Below are 15,585 nucleotides of genomic sequence, written 5' to 3'. Positions count from 1 at the left end.
GAATATGTGTTGGAAAAGTCATGTAGTTTATCCACATGGAAAGAGGTAAGTGTAGGCATTGGAATGGTCTTTCAAAAAGTTACTATTAGCATACATTTGGAATATAAAATAGAAATAATAGGCTTGGCTCAGAAGAAGGGAACTATTTTTTAATGTTTGATGTTTTACTATGTTTAATATATGCTGTAAGCAGCCCAGAGAGGCTGCTGTATAGTTGTTGTTGTTGTTGTTGTTGTTGTTAAAGGCAAGTACTGAATAAAAGGCTTATAAACAAATCCAAGTTTTTAATCAGGAGGAAGTTACAGTAGCTTTGAAACTGCAAAGCTATACTGGAGAAGAGAGGCTAAGGAAGTCAACAGAAGGTTAATTTTAAAAGTACTGTACATCCAAATTTCATATGGAAAGAGTTAACCAGGCATCTACATTGCTCCTACTTTGAAAATTGCTGCTGTTCAAATTATTATTGTTGTTATTATTAATATTATTAATATTATTATTTGCATATTCTAATATTCTAAAGTGCTATGTGTGGTTGTAACTGCCAAGTAAAACCTGCATATGTCTTAACTATGAGAAATCACATCTTCCTGAAAGGTAACCAGATAATCAGTATGAGATATTCTTGTTTCATAAGGAACATTTTTATTGCTTGTACTCAGTTCACTTGAAGCTTGGTGTCCTTATACTTGACCTGTTCCTTCTAATCCCTCCCTGGGCTTCCAGTGCTGCATCAAGCAACTAAGAATCAGGAGACAGCCCCATACTTTCCTGCCTCCTTCAAATACATTTCCACCCCTGCCTCCAGTTTCACTGCCAAATGCACTCCCAGCCACGGTTTTTGAATTCTGTGTGGCTGCTCATCTGACAGCTGAAGGTTGGAAGGTTCCTGGCAGCCCCGCTAGCTTGGCTGCACAGTCCCTGTCCCTTCAGCATTGGTATTTACCAATCTCAAGGCAAGAAGAAAGCATTTAATCCAGTGTTTCTCAAACTTCGGTCTCCAGCTACACCTCCCTGCAGCAGGTCCTCCCTCTACCTGCTTTCACAAAACAAAACAGATATGTGCACAGATGCAAGGAGGTAGAGAACCAGAGTCATTATGAGGCAGGTGGGGGTAAACTTTGGCCCTCCAGATGTTGCTGAACTGTGCCTCACATCATCCCCGGAGAACATGGCCAAGGCTGATGGGAGTTGTTCTCCAACAACATCTGGAAGGTCAAAGGATCCCCATACCTGCTATAAAGGAATGCTCCTCTCATTTTTACCACCTTCAGGCCACTTCTTATCAGTCACAAAAATATCCAGAAATTGTGATGTGGCAGCACTAGAAGAGGGGCACAGCAGCAGCAGCCTGTGGGGCTGTGTGGGTGAGACTGTGATGCTCTCCCACCTTTTGAACATGCCAGGGGTCAAGGCAGCAGGAGCTCAAGGTTGGCCCTGCAGCAGAGCCAATCCATTGCTCCCAGTCCTGCTTCCATTCTGTGCCTGCCCTGTGCTGGCCTCCCACTTCCTTGCCCCCCTCTCAGTGAGTGGCAGTGAGCCAGAAAAGAACCTTAAAAACACACATGAACAATAGTTCCTTCTTGTGGTGCCATTTGACTGTGTGGTAAAAGCTGGAAGCTCCTTACCTTTATTCTGAAGATGGGAGGAGAAAACATGCAGCTCTGCATTACCTATCAATTAAGTATTTCTGACTGTCATGTAATATGTTTTCTTCTGGCTACAACTGAACCGATGACTCGGGTAATGTGATCTGAGCTCTCAACATGCAACCTGAAAATTAATGTCACTTAGAAGTAAGGGTGACTCTCCATTGCCAAATCCAGGGGGAATGCAAAGACGTTCCAGGGATCCTTCAGTGTTGGCTGACCCCAGCACCACAGGCACAGCAAGAGATAAACATGTTAAGGTGGATTAAGGACAGTTTTCATTTGTAACTGTGGAGACCTCATCTTGCAAATTAGTGGTATGAAAAGAAATGCAAGGCAGCAGTGGGGGGTTTGAATATATGGTACACAAAAAATACTTCTTAAAGTCAACAACCAGCATTAAATTAATAGTCATTCTTAATTCCTATATACAGAGCAATAAGTTCAGGAAAGCAAACCATTATTTATTTATTTCTGCTCTCACAAGGACAGGGGCGGGGAACTTCTAGTCTGGCCCTCTAGGTCACTCTTTCTGGTCCTTGGGACTTCTGCCCAGGATGACACCACCACGCCCACAGCCTCACCTTTCACTCTCTTTGGTTGTTTTTGCCTGGCCTGAATGTGCCATTGAATTCTGATAATGTTTCTTGCTTGTCTGGATAGAGAAGGGTGTGTGAGTGTGTAGCCTTCTGCAGAATGGAAACGTTTGCATTTACTGCTTTGCCTACTTTTGCCTCCAGCCCCTGTAAAGTTGCCCTGAAGGAATTGTGGCCCTTGGAGTGAAAATATTCTCTGCTGAAGGAAGAAGCACAGTTTTTTTTTGTTTGTTTTAAAGAAAAGAACGGGTAGAGTTTGTATGCTCAGCTTTGAATTTGTTAATAAAAGAAATAATGTTCATCATACTCTACCAAGAGAGAAAACTGTGTGGAAAAGCAAGATTCTATATGTGGATTCTGTCACTTGGTATCATTCATTGTGTTTTCACACTCCTCAGCTCCACACTAGCCTGGGCTTGACATCATTGTGGATGATGATGATGATTTATATACCACCCTATACCCAAAGGTCTTAGGGCGGTTCACAGAATAAAATAAAATCAAAATATAAAGCCATGCTGCCTCTGTTCCACTGGTTATCCCGGAAGCAAGAATTCAGGTTTCTTTTTGTGTAAACACTTATGTGTGTGTGCATAGGGACCTCTCCACATGATGAGGTTTCCTGCTTTTGCAGGTTACGCAGCCAAGCTGTGCAGACCCTTGGTGCATTCAGCTATATGGGGGGGGGTGTTCTACAGATATGCTAATGAACATGGATTGATTAGAGCAGAGTTCACCATCACAGTAGCACTCTGCCCCCAAGCCATGCTCATTTCCCCCCTATTGAATGCTTGCAAGGCAATGTTAACCAATAAAGAACTGTGAAAAAAAAATGCAGCAATATTGTTTAAATGCAACATTGCCATACTTAATCATGAAAAGTATGTGCTCTGTGGTATAGCGTGAAAGCACAAAAAACCAGGTTTCATCATCGATTTCTGCTTTTGGTTTCTGCGCTTGTAATAAAAGAGTCTGCTGCATTGCACAAAGTCTTCTCTGGCAGTAGATCGCCTCGCTTTCAAGTGTTTGACAGACACTGCTGCTGTGTCATGGTTACAGAGCTTCACTGGCTGGTGTTGACTGCTAGAAAAAGACTCCTGCGCTGCAAATATCTTGTGTTGCCTTTTTCTCCTCCTTGCAGTGTGTTAAGTTGGGTGGTCTGGTTTCTTGATACTGGGGAGCCTGTAATATGCACCAGGATCTCCTTAAAGTATTTCTATATCTTTGGGTTCTGGGGTAAAATCCAGAGTACAATGAGCAGAGAATCAGTGTTGTTTTCTTATTTCTCTCAGGTGGAAGGTCTGCATTAGAAGGTTTTTTAAAGTTTGCAATCCCATTTTCAGCCTTAATTTTCCATTTCTAGGTGCAATAATGTGTACATTAAGTATGGTATAAGGTCAGAACAGCATGGCTGTCCCTTGCCCATGTCTTCGCCTTCCTTCCTTTTTCATGGACAGGTTTACTTTACTGGGGTATTCATAGTGGAAGTGCACCAGGACAAATACTCCAAGTGCCTTTTTGACTCCACTAATGACAGGTCCAAACAAGCAAGAATTATTTTGTATCCTGTTTCCCCCCAAACCAGGAGTGTCTCCAGGTTTGGGAGGGGACCATAGCAACATGACCACTGAGGACCCCCACTTTCACCAGTGGGCACCTAGCAGAGATCTGATTAGTGCTGGGCAAGGAACAATTATATAAGTTTCCACAGTCCCCCTGACATATCATTATTCTTTACCTTTCTTCTGGGAAATAAATCATTTGGCACACTCCCTAACTGGGGACTTACAATAACATTTGCCTATCAGTGCATATACATGCTCCTTGTGTAGTTGTGTTTTTTGAGCAATCTTCCATTCAGTTGTGTGTGTGTGTGTGGGGGGGTTTAATAGCAATTGTGAAATTAAGGCGGCAGTCACAAACACTTTTGCGTTGTATTTTGCCTCAATGGGGAGGTTTATTGTTTTGTTTTTATTATGTATTTTGATCTTGTATTTTTATGCTGTGAACCACTATATGATCTTTGAATGAAGGGCAATATACAAATCAGATAGCTAGCTAGCTAGCTAGATAGATGATAGATAGAAAGAACGAACTTACTGGGACTTGCTTCTGAGTAAGCATGGGTAAAACCTCAGTGCCTAGGACTTGCTGATCGTAAGGTTGGCGGTTCGGATCCCTGCGGCGGGGTGAGCTCCCATCGTTCGGTCCCAGCTCCTGCCCACCTAGCAGTTCGAAAGCACCCCTAAGTGCAAGTAGATAAATAGGTACCGCTTTATAGCGGGAAGGTAAATGGCGTTTCCGTGTGCTGCGCTGGTGCTGGCTCGCCAGTTGCAGCTTCATCACGCTGGCCACGTGACCCGGAAGTGTCTTCGGACGGCGCCGGCTCTCGGCCTCTTAAGCGAGATGAGCGCGCAACCCTAGAGTCGGACACGACTGGCCCGTACGGGCAGAGGTACCTTTACCTTTTTAAGCATGGATAGGATTGTGCTTCACATGGTGGTATACTTGGACAAATATTCTCTTGTCTGTACATATAGCAATGAAGCACTTTGAAGCTTTCTGAGCGTTTATCTAAGTCTTTGATTGAGTAGCTGTGATACCATGGAAGAGATTAATGTTCTATCTGCTGGGAAATGAGGTCCATCTGACCAACATTATCCCTTTGTTAAGGAAGCAAAAGTCAATTGGAACTGGGAGAAAACCCCTCACACAGGGTTGTTTTTTGGGGGTGGGGGCATTGCGTCCTGTTGATAGAAAAGGGCAATGGAGTGGAGCCCTAAGGAGTAATGGGACACACAACACAAGCAAGCCAAGAAAATAGTGAATCTAACACCTTAGGAGGCAAAATGGCTACAAAAGAGAAGACTGTGCAGCTTGAACCCAAGGGAATGATGGGTAGAGGAGCAGAGGAATGAATCAGGGCTGGGAGATGATGGCGGAAGGGATCAATGAGATTGGAGTGGCAAAAACCTTAAAGAAGATCTGTATGCTGTTGATCAAGGTGAAGGAAAAGAGATGGGAGATGCTTGGGGACAGCAATTATGAAGGGCGAGCTCAGGGCTGGGGTACCTGTAGCCACTCATTATTGGCTGTGCTTTCTGGGACTGATAAGGCCTGGCGTCTAACAACAACTGGAGTGTCACAGGTTCCCCATCCCTGGCTTAGACAGACACAGAAGGAAAGGATGAAGTTTGACCTAATCTGTTGTAATAACCAGCCAGATCTTAGTCTTTTGTTCTCTTGTGAATCAACTGAATCATGTGAAAAGCAAAGTATATTATCATAATTAGGCATTTTGACAAGATTATAACGGGTGTGAGTAACTGTAGTGGTGGTAATTTTGTATCTTTTGGATGCTATTTTTTAAAAAGTTTTTTACTGATAACTTATATTTCTACCTGGAGGAAAAAATCATAATTATTTTTGGCTCAACTTAGACTGTGTTCTCACAAATTTTTGCTGCTCAGATCCATATTGAACCATTCGACCGGTTCAAACATTGCTTCCATACATACACTTAATGCTGCCCCAATGTTGCCACGCTTCCTTGCTCCTTTTTTCCAGATGTCCACACATTAGACAGATCTTTGCAGGTGCAGAACAGCTGTATGTGTAACCTTTCAAATTTCCAGCTAAGGTACAGCAGTTGGGGGGCGATGACAGTGAGGTGCAACAGGGTTGAGGATATTTTGGGAAAACATTGTTGAGAAATATTGGTCAAATATTTGATTACTGGCTTTCCGTATGGTTACATGCACACCACAGCATGTGGTAAATAATCTGTATTAAAATAGGGATGCCCAAATCAGGAGTGCAAATTATTGGAACTGAAACTTCAGTAACATAAATATGCAGGTTCTTTCTTTGGTCTTACTTGTTCTGTGTACCTTTGAAGAAGAAATGTAATAGTATCCTCTTGCTTATTTTCACAGTCTGACAGCAATGCAAGCTTCCTCAGAGCTGCCAGGGCTGGCAATCTGGACAAAGTTGTGGAATATCTGAAGGGAGGAATAGACATCAATACATGTAATCAGGTAAGTGGCTCATGATTCACAGATTTTGGCATAATATGCAAGTGGGAACTGCAGAAGGAACTGGGTAGAAGGAAGAAGGGAAGGAGTGTTTTTTTCTTTTGCTGGCCTTTCCTTCCCCCTACACTGCGGTGCTCATCTCGCTTTACTGGCTGAGGGAGCCGGCGTACAGTTTTCGGGTCATGTGGTCAGCATGACTAAGCTGCTTCTGGCAAACCAGAGCAGCGCACAGAAACACCGTTTACCTTTCCACCAGAGTGGTACCTATTTATCTACTTGCACTTTGACGTGCTTTTGAACTGCTAGGTTGGCAGGAGCAGGGACCAAACAATGGGAGCTCACCCTGTCGCGGGGATTTGAACCGCCGACCTTCTGATCGGCAAGCCCTAGGCTCTGTGGTTTAACCCACAGCGCCACCCGCGTCCCATATAAACATGATAAATAACAACAAAAGGTGGCCGCTTGCTCTATAGTGCATTTACACGGAGATTAATAGTAGATCAGTGGCTCAGAATAGGCTTAAATTAGTTAACAGGCAGTTCTTCTTATAGAGAAATTTCCTTTTGACGCCATCCATATTCTGATCGCAAGCAAGATAGAACACCTGGGTCTCTCCTTAAAAAAAGATTTTAAGCATGTTAGCAACTTTGCATCCTGTGAGTCTTATCTCTCCTACAATTATAATCTCCTGGTTTTGCAGAGGAAAGGTAAAAGCCAGAAGTCTCAAGATTATTATCATGCCTCCTGTATGTCAGAAGGAAGGGATGAGGTCAACTTTTATCAAAAGCTTAAACAGCTCCTGTGATATTTGCCCACACAGATATTCTAGATTGAGAAATTCCCTCCTACCCCCGAATTTAATTCCCTTAGTAGATATGAACCTACTCCTCTTCAATCAACATTTCAAGGGCAGTAGTATATATTGGCAGGGACATATTTTATTGATTTTTATGGAAATTGGAAAGCTTCTGTTTTGCTCTTGGGTATGGTGTGTCCCTTTTGCTTTCTACAAATCAAGTGTATCTTCCTCCACAACGCACCTGGTGTTCAGTGATCCCAAGTGCGGAAGTCTGAGGTTTCCCTTGCTATTTCTGTGTAGCATCAGGCAGCAAGTAAACACTTCGTAGGGTATTTTTAGATGGAAGCTCAATGTGTGTTGGAGCAGATAGAATCAAGTAGCTAATGGACATCTGCAGTAATCAGAACTGCTCAAATGCTAACTAGTTTGTTTCACACTGGGAACAGCCTCAGCGCATGCAAAGGATCATGCATTTGCTTTATTTCAAATCTATACAAGTGAATTGAGAAAGAAAAAATAGTTTTTTTAAAAAAAACCCCGATATGGGGATTAACATCTTAAGTATGTTTATGTGGGAGTAACCCATACAAAGTTCAGTGGGAGTTACTCCCCATTATTATGTTAGCTGATCTGAGATATTTTATCTGAAGAGAATTGTGTTTGCTGTATGGATATGACATAGCAGTGCTATGATCAGATGAGCACTTGGTCAATGTTCTTTGTATGGATCAAACTGGATGTATGATCCATGTCGTGCAGCAGCTTCCAACTATAATCATTCCAGAACAGACACTTCAGTTTTGCCAAGATCAAGCACTGTAGTGCAGCTGATGTGATGTTAGTTTAGGCCTGGGACCAAAGCTGTATGCTCTCTTTGTCAAACACAATTTTTGATGTTCAGAGGGGATGAGTTGTTAAAATAATTGTTTGCCATGTTTAATGTGTTTTCACACTTTCTCAGTCTGTGTGTAACCAGAAGTTATTGATGTGTATTTTGTCCCTGTCTAATTACATAATATTCACTTCCCCTCTGTACTCTTTATCTATAATTCTGTAGTTACCAAATCTCACATTTGCTACATTTTTGATTGAAAATACATTTGAAAAAGGATATAATAGCAAATGTCTTGACTTTCCAAACAGCCTACTTGCTTTATCCTTAAAGCAAATAGATACTTCATTAATGCTCATTCTGAAGAAACACTAGGCAATTATATATTCTTAGTTTTAGTCTCATTTTCTGGCAGATAATAGAATGGATGTAAAACAGGAATGGCTTTAAACAAGTTCAGGGCTGCTTTGCCATGAGGGTTATGTTTTACCTCCACCACCAGAGGCAATATGCCTCATTATTTATACCCTTTGTTGAGAATCACACTTGGGGATAGTCCTGTTTCACTAGGGTCCTGCCTATGTGTTGTAGTGTGCCTATGTGTTGCCAGTGTGGTGTAGTGGTTAAAAGCGGTAGGCTCGTAATCTGGTGAACTGGGTTCGCGTCCCTGCTCCTCCACATGCAGCTGCTGGGTGACCTTGGGCCAGTCACACTTCTTTGAAGTCTCTCAGCCCCACTCACCTCACAGACTGTTTGTTGTGGGGGAGGAAGGGAAAGGAGATTATTAGCCGCCTTGAGACTCCTTCTTGTAGTGATAAAGCGGGATATCAAATCCAAACTCCTCCTCCTCCTCCTATGTGCTTTCCATAAGTATATTGTACACTTCTTAATGGCTTCATACTATGAAGTGGTTTTAAATTTGTTAAATAAAAAATAAAATAAAATCTGGTTAGCCACTCTGTGAACAGGATACTGGGCTAAATGGGCCTCTGATCTGATCCAGCAGAGCTTTTCTTATGTTCTTATTCTTCCGTGTGTCTGAAGAAAAACTGATCATGCAGATAGCTCAGTCTGGACAGCTTGAGACTCTTAATCTCAGGGTTGTGGGTTGAAGACATACATTGGGCAAAAGATTCGGACTAGATGACCCTTGTGGTCCCTTCCAATTCTACAGTTCTGAGATTCCTCACTTCCTGCTGTGATTTAAGGTATCTGATAAAATAGCATGGCATTTGCAAAATCTCAGATATGGATATAGTAAGCCTTGATGTAGGCTTTTTATCTAAACTAGCAACCTTATTTGCTGTTATTTTTTAATATGGGGAAGGGAATCCCTGGTTGTTTCTGCAAAGCACCCGTACCACTTTTCCTAGGTCACTCACAGAGCAGCGTGCCCTTGTAATTAAATTGCAAACTCCTCCCACATCTGATCACCTGAAGAACTGACATTGTTTACAGATGGAATTACTCCATGGCAACAGAGATGCTAGGAAATAATCACTGCTTGGTCATGATACACTTGTCCTCACTTGGAACCACTTTCAACCATGGACTGAGTCCTGGGTTGTGTAAACAAATACAGGGCTAAAGTTAGTTAAGAGGGTGCTGTATCTAAGATAAAAGTGATCACGTGAAAAAGCCTGCCATTAGCCAAGCCCTGCTCTTTCCTTTTCTCTTCCTTCCATCATTTTCTCCTTCCCTTTCTGTAGGTTCACGACACTATTTTTTTTGTAGAATCTAGAGTGGGCTCTTCATTGAAAGGCTCACAGAACATTGAACCTTGTGTTCTGCTGCTGAAAGACTTTATTATTATTATTATTATGCCCAGACCTCCAGAATAGACCGGTGGATAATGGGGAAATCAACATGAGTCTTTCCCTCTGTGGTTTTCTGCTGCCTTGATCCATTTAATCAGATAAAACAGCATTTGGTTTCCAGCCAGCCTCTTTTCTAAATAGGTTGGATTGTGCCCAGCTGACCTTTTGCTGTTTCCACTGATCATTAAAACTGAATAGATCCTTTAATGTAATCTGTACAGTATTGTGTCAATTCATTTAATGCTGAATTCCAAGGTCTATAGTTGTAAGTAAATCTCCTAGATTTCCTGTTTTAGCCAGGTGTGCTAGTAAGGCATTTGGGGGATCCTAAGTAGGCTTACTTTATTTATTCATACTTATTTATTAAAATATTTTATCCCATGTGGAGGTAGGTTTCCATAGAAATTAACCTACTTCAAAATAAATAATTATCTTTTGAATATTCTAAAATATCTGTTTTTATTCATACTTCTATTGTTTTCTTTTATATTTTTCTGAACAGCTTAGATGTTTCCTTACAAACAAGGCTCATACTGACCAAAAAGAAGGCCTTTTTGCTCCTATCCCTTTAACAATAGTTTAATTTTCAGAAATCAGCTGGTTAAGCTTTTGACAGCATGGGAAATATCACCTCCTAATGCATGTGCATTAAGCTGCATATATTAAAGGCAGAACTACAGTGACCAGTTGACCAAGTGCAAGGAGATTGAGGATCCAGAATCCTTTAACATACCATGGCACCTAGAATTCTTTGAGGGAAGAAATGTACTTTATTGGGCTTTATAGTGTGCATGCAGCCTTTAGGCCTCTGCATGTATGGTGGAGTTATTCATTACTGGGAGTGGGGATTATTCAAATGATTTTTTGGAATAAAACTTTTGTTTGATCCAGAAGTGGTTATATTAGGATTTCCCCAAGATCAAGCAGATAAAATAATAAACTTCTCTCACTTGGAATCTATAGTAGCCAGAAAAACTATGACAAAGTTTTGGATATTTAGGTATATTCTGGGACAGTCAGAGTAGTTTGCTGCTATATAAATAATGAAAGTAATAACAGTTGTTGGATGTACTAGAGCCATTTCATTTTCATTGGGTGTGAATAAAGTGGCTGCTTTTGGCAGCTAGAATTTAAATATCCATGTTTGAGAAATTATCTGATTTCTTATTTGTTTACAAAGAGCCACCACCCCTTTAAGTCTGCGTATCTGATAGAGGCGGTGTTGTTTTATTTTAAAACAAAAAATTTTTTTTCCTTCCAGTAGCACCTTAAAGACCAACTAAGTTAGTTCTTGGTATGAGCTTCCGTGTGCATGCATCTGAAGAAGTGTGCATGCACACGAAAGCTCATACCAAGAACTAACTTAGTTGGTCTTTAAGGTGCTACTGGAAGGAAAAATTTTGTTTTGTTTTGACTATGGCAGACCAACACGGCTACCTATCTGTAACTTGTTTTATTTTAAGAATTGTTTATGTACTCTGCTGTAGAACTGAGCGGATAGTACCATATTTTTCGCTCCATAAGACACACTTTTTTCCTCCTAAAAAGTAAGGGGAAATGTGTGTGCATCTTATGGAGCGAATGCAGGCTGCGCAGCTATCACTGAAGCTAGCACAGCAAGAGTGAGAGCTGCACAGCGCCTCTTGTTCTGCTGGCTTCCCAGTGAAGCGGGAGAAGGGAGCCCTTACGGAGCCCCTTCCGTTCCTCCTCCCGCTTCACTGAAGAGGAGCTGTGCAGCTATCGCTGAAGCCAGCACAGCAAGAGCGAGAGCTGCGCAGCGCCTCTTGTTCTGCTGGCTTCAGCGATAGCTGCGCAGCTTGCTCTGGCTTTTCAGGGAGGTGGGAGAAAGGACGGAGGGTAGCCCATCAATCCCTTCTCCCACCTCCCAGAAAAGCCAATAAGAGCTGCGCCAAGCGAGCGTGTCTGTGGCTCTTGCTGGCTTTTCTTTTTTCCTCCTCTAAAAATTAGGTGCTTCTTATGGTCGGGTGCGTGTTATAGAGCGAAAAATACAGTAAATAGTTTTAACAAACATATATGTGAAGTGGGCAAGCCAGGTAACTCTGAGCACAGGGAGGGCCAAGAAGACTTTTCAACACTTGAATGGACAGAAATGAGAGAAACCCCATCCAATTCTTGTTTTATATACTGCACTCAGAGGTTCGCTTCAAGTAGACTTTGGGAGGTTTAAATGAGGGTGCTACTATGTAGACTCCTTTGAACTTCCTGAAACCTACCCATTTTGAGATCAGTACATCACTGGGATAGGGAAAGGTCATAGAGATTAGAAATCTGTCTAGTCTTGTGTTTGCTAGGCAGCTTCCTTTGTGTCTCCCCCACACTCCCATGGGAAATGGGTGGGCAGAGTCTATGAAATTTCAAAGGTATCTCCTTCTGTGACTCAAAAGTTCTTACTGTATTTGCAAATGTTGAGAGAAATGTGTAGGTGTTTGGGCAGTGGACATAGTGGACGGCATGACCATGCATGCTTTGGATGTGGGACCTGGAGCTTCATATATGAATGGGATGAGACAACAGCCCAGTCTCTGACTGGCAGTGGCTGTGCCAGCTGAGGACTTTTTAGCTGCTGATGTCTGTGCTTGCAGCTAAGATTTTCTGTATTCAAAGCCTGTGCTATACCACTAGGGTTTTACCCCTTTAAGAAGGGCCGAATGGGAGTTTGTGATTAATGTGAGGATTGTTATTTTTTCCTTGCAGAATGGACTCAATGCTCTACACCTGGCTGCCAAAGAAGGCCACGTGGGGCTGGTTCAGGAATTGCTGGAAAGAGGTTCTGCAGTGGACTCTGCTACTAAGGTAATATATTCACTGTATCATTATATATAAATGGTTCTGTGTGTGTATGCACGCGCGCGCACACACACACACACACACACACACACAGACACTGAAATACAGCAAGGGTAGACAATGTGGTTGGCCTACAGCTTTGATCAGTGACATGGTCAGGTTAGGGATGATGGGAGCTGTAGTACAGTAACGTTTACTTATTTAGAGCATTTGTATCCAGCTCTTCAGCCAAAAAGTCTCCCAGAGTGGTTTGCAAACAGTCAATTAAAACAAGACCGTCTTTGTCTGAAGGCTTACAATCTAATATAAAAACACAATAGACAAGGGAAAGGGGGCAGGGAGAGGGAAAGAGACATTGTGAGAGCACCACAGCCATCTGTGATTCTATTCCTGAAACAGACTAATGATGAACATTATTTGTTTCAACTCTGCATTAAGATCCATTAGGCAGTGTTTCTGAAACATGTGCTGAAACTCCTGAGTATATGTCTCACACACCTTCCATCTGACAACAGCACTGTACTCTGTCCTTCCTCATTAACGTCGGCTGTGCATGCCTCAAGAATGCAAGCACACACTTTCCATCGACCTCTGCAATCCCTACCAAACTCAAACCAACCCTCCCTTGGTACACCTGTTGGCTTCAAAGTAAAAACATAGGAGAATTAAAGAACCTTCTCCTATAATATATAATCACAGAGATGAGAAAGTCTTGGATCCAGATTTGGTCTCCATGAACAGATGGGCTTTGGACTGATTGGAAGGTCACATGCCTGTTGTGTCCTCCTCATGCTGCCCTGCCACCCCCACCCCAAAAAATGCTCCTGGGTCTATGGCCCCAGCAGCCCCCTCCCACACTACGCCCCTGCCTGGTCTGAGGTTTCCTATGTAGACAATACTGGGGGCCAATGGTCCAAATGTATAAGGAGTTTCCTGTGTTCCCATGAAAACTGCCCCCTTGTCATGCAAGTAGAAAGTGATTTCATATTACTCCTTAAGATTTTTTCTGGTTGGGAATAATTTCCCCTTGTTGTCTTGGTGTTAATAGCTGGCAGCATGAGGCAAAACCAGTTCAAGGGATGCAGCTTTTTTGCCTTCGCCTCTATCCCTGTGAATATTCTAGAATTATCAGGTTTATCAAAATTGGTTTGCTTCACTGAAGGGCAGTGCATAGCAAGAACATGGTGGTATTATATACATACCATAAGAGTCAAAGTATTGAAATAAGAGGTTCCCACATTATGGACCTCCCTAGCTAAAAAAAAAAAAAAAAAGAGGCCAAAAACATTTCTCTCTAAGAAATTTTTGGGTAGCCTTAAACCTAGGAGGTTTATTTTGAATGAAGAGAAAGTTATTGAATATTTTTAATGCAGGAATGCTAAAGTTTCAATTGATGTTATGAATGTGAATGAGAATGAGAATACTGTTTATTGAAAGCTGGGTTTTGGGCAAATCTGTTTATGAATAAATTATTATTACTATCATTATCTTTTATCAAACAGAAAGGCAATACTGCATTGCATATTGCATCCTTGGCTGGGCAGGCTGAAGTTGTCAAAGTTCTAGTGAAGGAAGGAGCCAATATTAATGCACAATCTCAGGTATGTTTGGCATTTTCTGCTTTATAAAAATGCAATGTTGTATAAAGTGCTCTAAGCCTTAAGTTGGCAAATCTGACTCAAGGTTAATTGGTCACACACAGTGAAGTGCCCAAATTATTCAGCACAGTGGGACATATTGAAACCTCACCAGCAGCTGGAGCGCAGCAGCTAAATCAGATATTTTGCAAATCATGCTCATTAGCAATGGAAAGGCATCTCTCAGTCTTCAGATTATGAAATTATAAGCTTTCTCCTGGCATGTAGAACTTCATTTTGAGGTATGGAATTCAGTGAGGAGCCATATAGGTAACATAAACTGAATTACAATATTCTTGAAGCCATCTTTTTATGCTTCTCCAAATAAACCTTTTTCACTCTTGTATATTTTCAAATAAGGATGTAGTACTATTGATTCTCAGCATGCAACAATACATTTTCTGCCCTCTAGAATCTATATAATTGATTTTTAAACTGTGTTCCTGGAAACTCTTTTAAGTTTGAAGATTTTCTCATTGGGGTCACTTGTGCATTCTAGCTCATATTCACAGTTTACGTGGGGCAGTGGTCAGACTGACCTCATCCGGTTGATGCACCACACAAAATTAGAGTGCACCCTAAATATGTCCTAGAATATTCTGCAGCACCCAAGGGGTCCTCAGCACGATGTTGGTATGGAAAAGCAACATAGACAAACTCATCTTATCTCAATTTGAAATAAGAATGGTTCTTTCTAAGCTTCTTCACAAAGAGAATCTTAGGGGGTGGAAATGACCCGTAGCAAATGCTTTCCATGGCCTCAGAATATGGCACAATGTTGTATCTTGAGGTAGACATAGATGAGAAGGAAATACATAGAAAGGACCTTCAGCACTCCCTTGTGGGCCTTCCTAGTCTGAGAGTGTAGATTCCTTCATCCCTTCTACAGTTGGCTACTGCAGAGTTAGACAAGAGTCCTTTGAGTCAGCACAGCCATCTTCTCAGTGAGGTTGGCCCAACTGCAGTGCCTAGTCAACCGACAAAAAGGTCTCAAATGGCCCTGACTCTGGGCTGAGATAGCATCTTCCACACCCCAGCTGCCAAGGGTCCTGAGCTGCTTTAGGAGAACTGCCTTCACTCTGCCTACACCTGACTTGACCTATGCCTGATCTTCACTTCAGCTCTTTGTTGTCTCCACTTTCCCTATGCGCTTCAAGCCCCAACACAACAGCATAACATGATAATGCTTCTTCCCTGCAACTAGTGTCTCTCCTCCCTCACTTCACCAGTCCTGCCACTCACTTTCCTTTCCCCAAAACCTACAGTAATAACCACTCCTTGTGTGAAGGAGAGAGCAGCTATTCAGACTTTCATTAGCCTTGAACACCTAACAGCTGAGCAGATTCTATCACAAAAGGTCTGTGGGAATTATAGTTTGTCAGAATGCATGTCCAACTGCAATTCCCAGGGATCTTT

General features: G+C 42.0%; 1 protein-coding gene across 50 annotated transcripts in view; it reads left to right on the top strand.

The window, feature by feature from the left end:
* Positions 1 to 15,585, top strand: part of ANK2 (ankyrin 2) — a 320,751-nt gene that overhangs the window by 188,992 nt on the left and 116,174 nt on the right. For all 50 annotated transcript variants that reach the window (XM_053403696.1, XM_053403706.1, XM_053403733.1 and 47 more), the window contains 3 exons: positions 6,178 to 6,279; positions 12,440 to 12,538; positions 14,035 to 14,133. In XM_053403696.1, coding sequence (XP_053259671.1) covers positions 6,178 to 6,279; positions 12,440 to 12,538; positions 14,035 to 14,133 — 300 coding nt within the window. The remainder of the gene's footprint in view (positions 1 to 6,177; positions 6,280 to 12,439; positions 12,539 to 14,034; positions 14,134 to 15,585) is intronic.

The sequence above is a fragment of the Podarcis raffonei genome, chromosome 9, assembly GCF_027172205.1.
Source record: "Podarcis raffonei isolate rPodRaf1 chromosome 9, rPodRaf1.pri, whole genome shotgun sequence".
Taxonomy (NCBI): domain Eukaryota; kingdom Metazoa; phylum Chordata; class Lepidosauria; order Squamata; family Lacertidae; genus Podarcis; species Podarcis raffonei.
The sequence above is the reverse complement of the archived record's forward strand: the minus strand, read 5'-3'. Positions and strand labels throughout refer to the sequence as shown.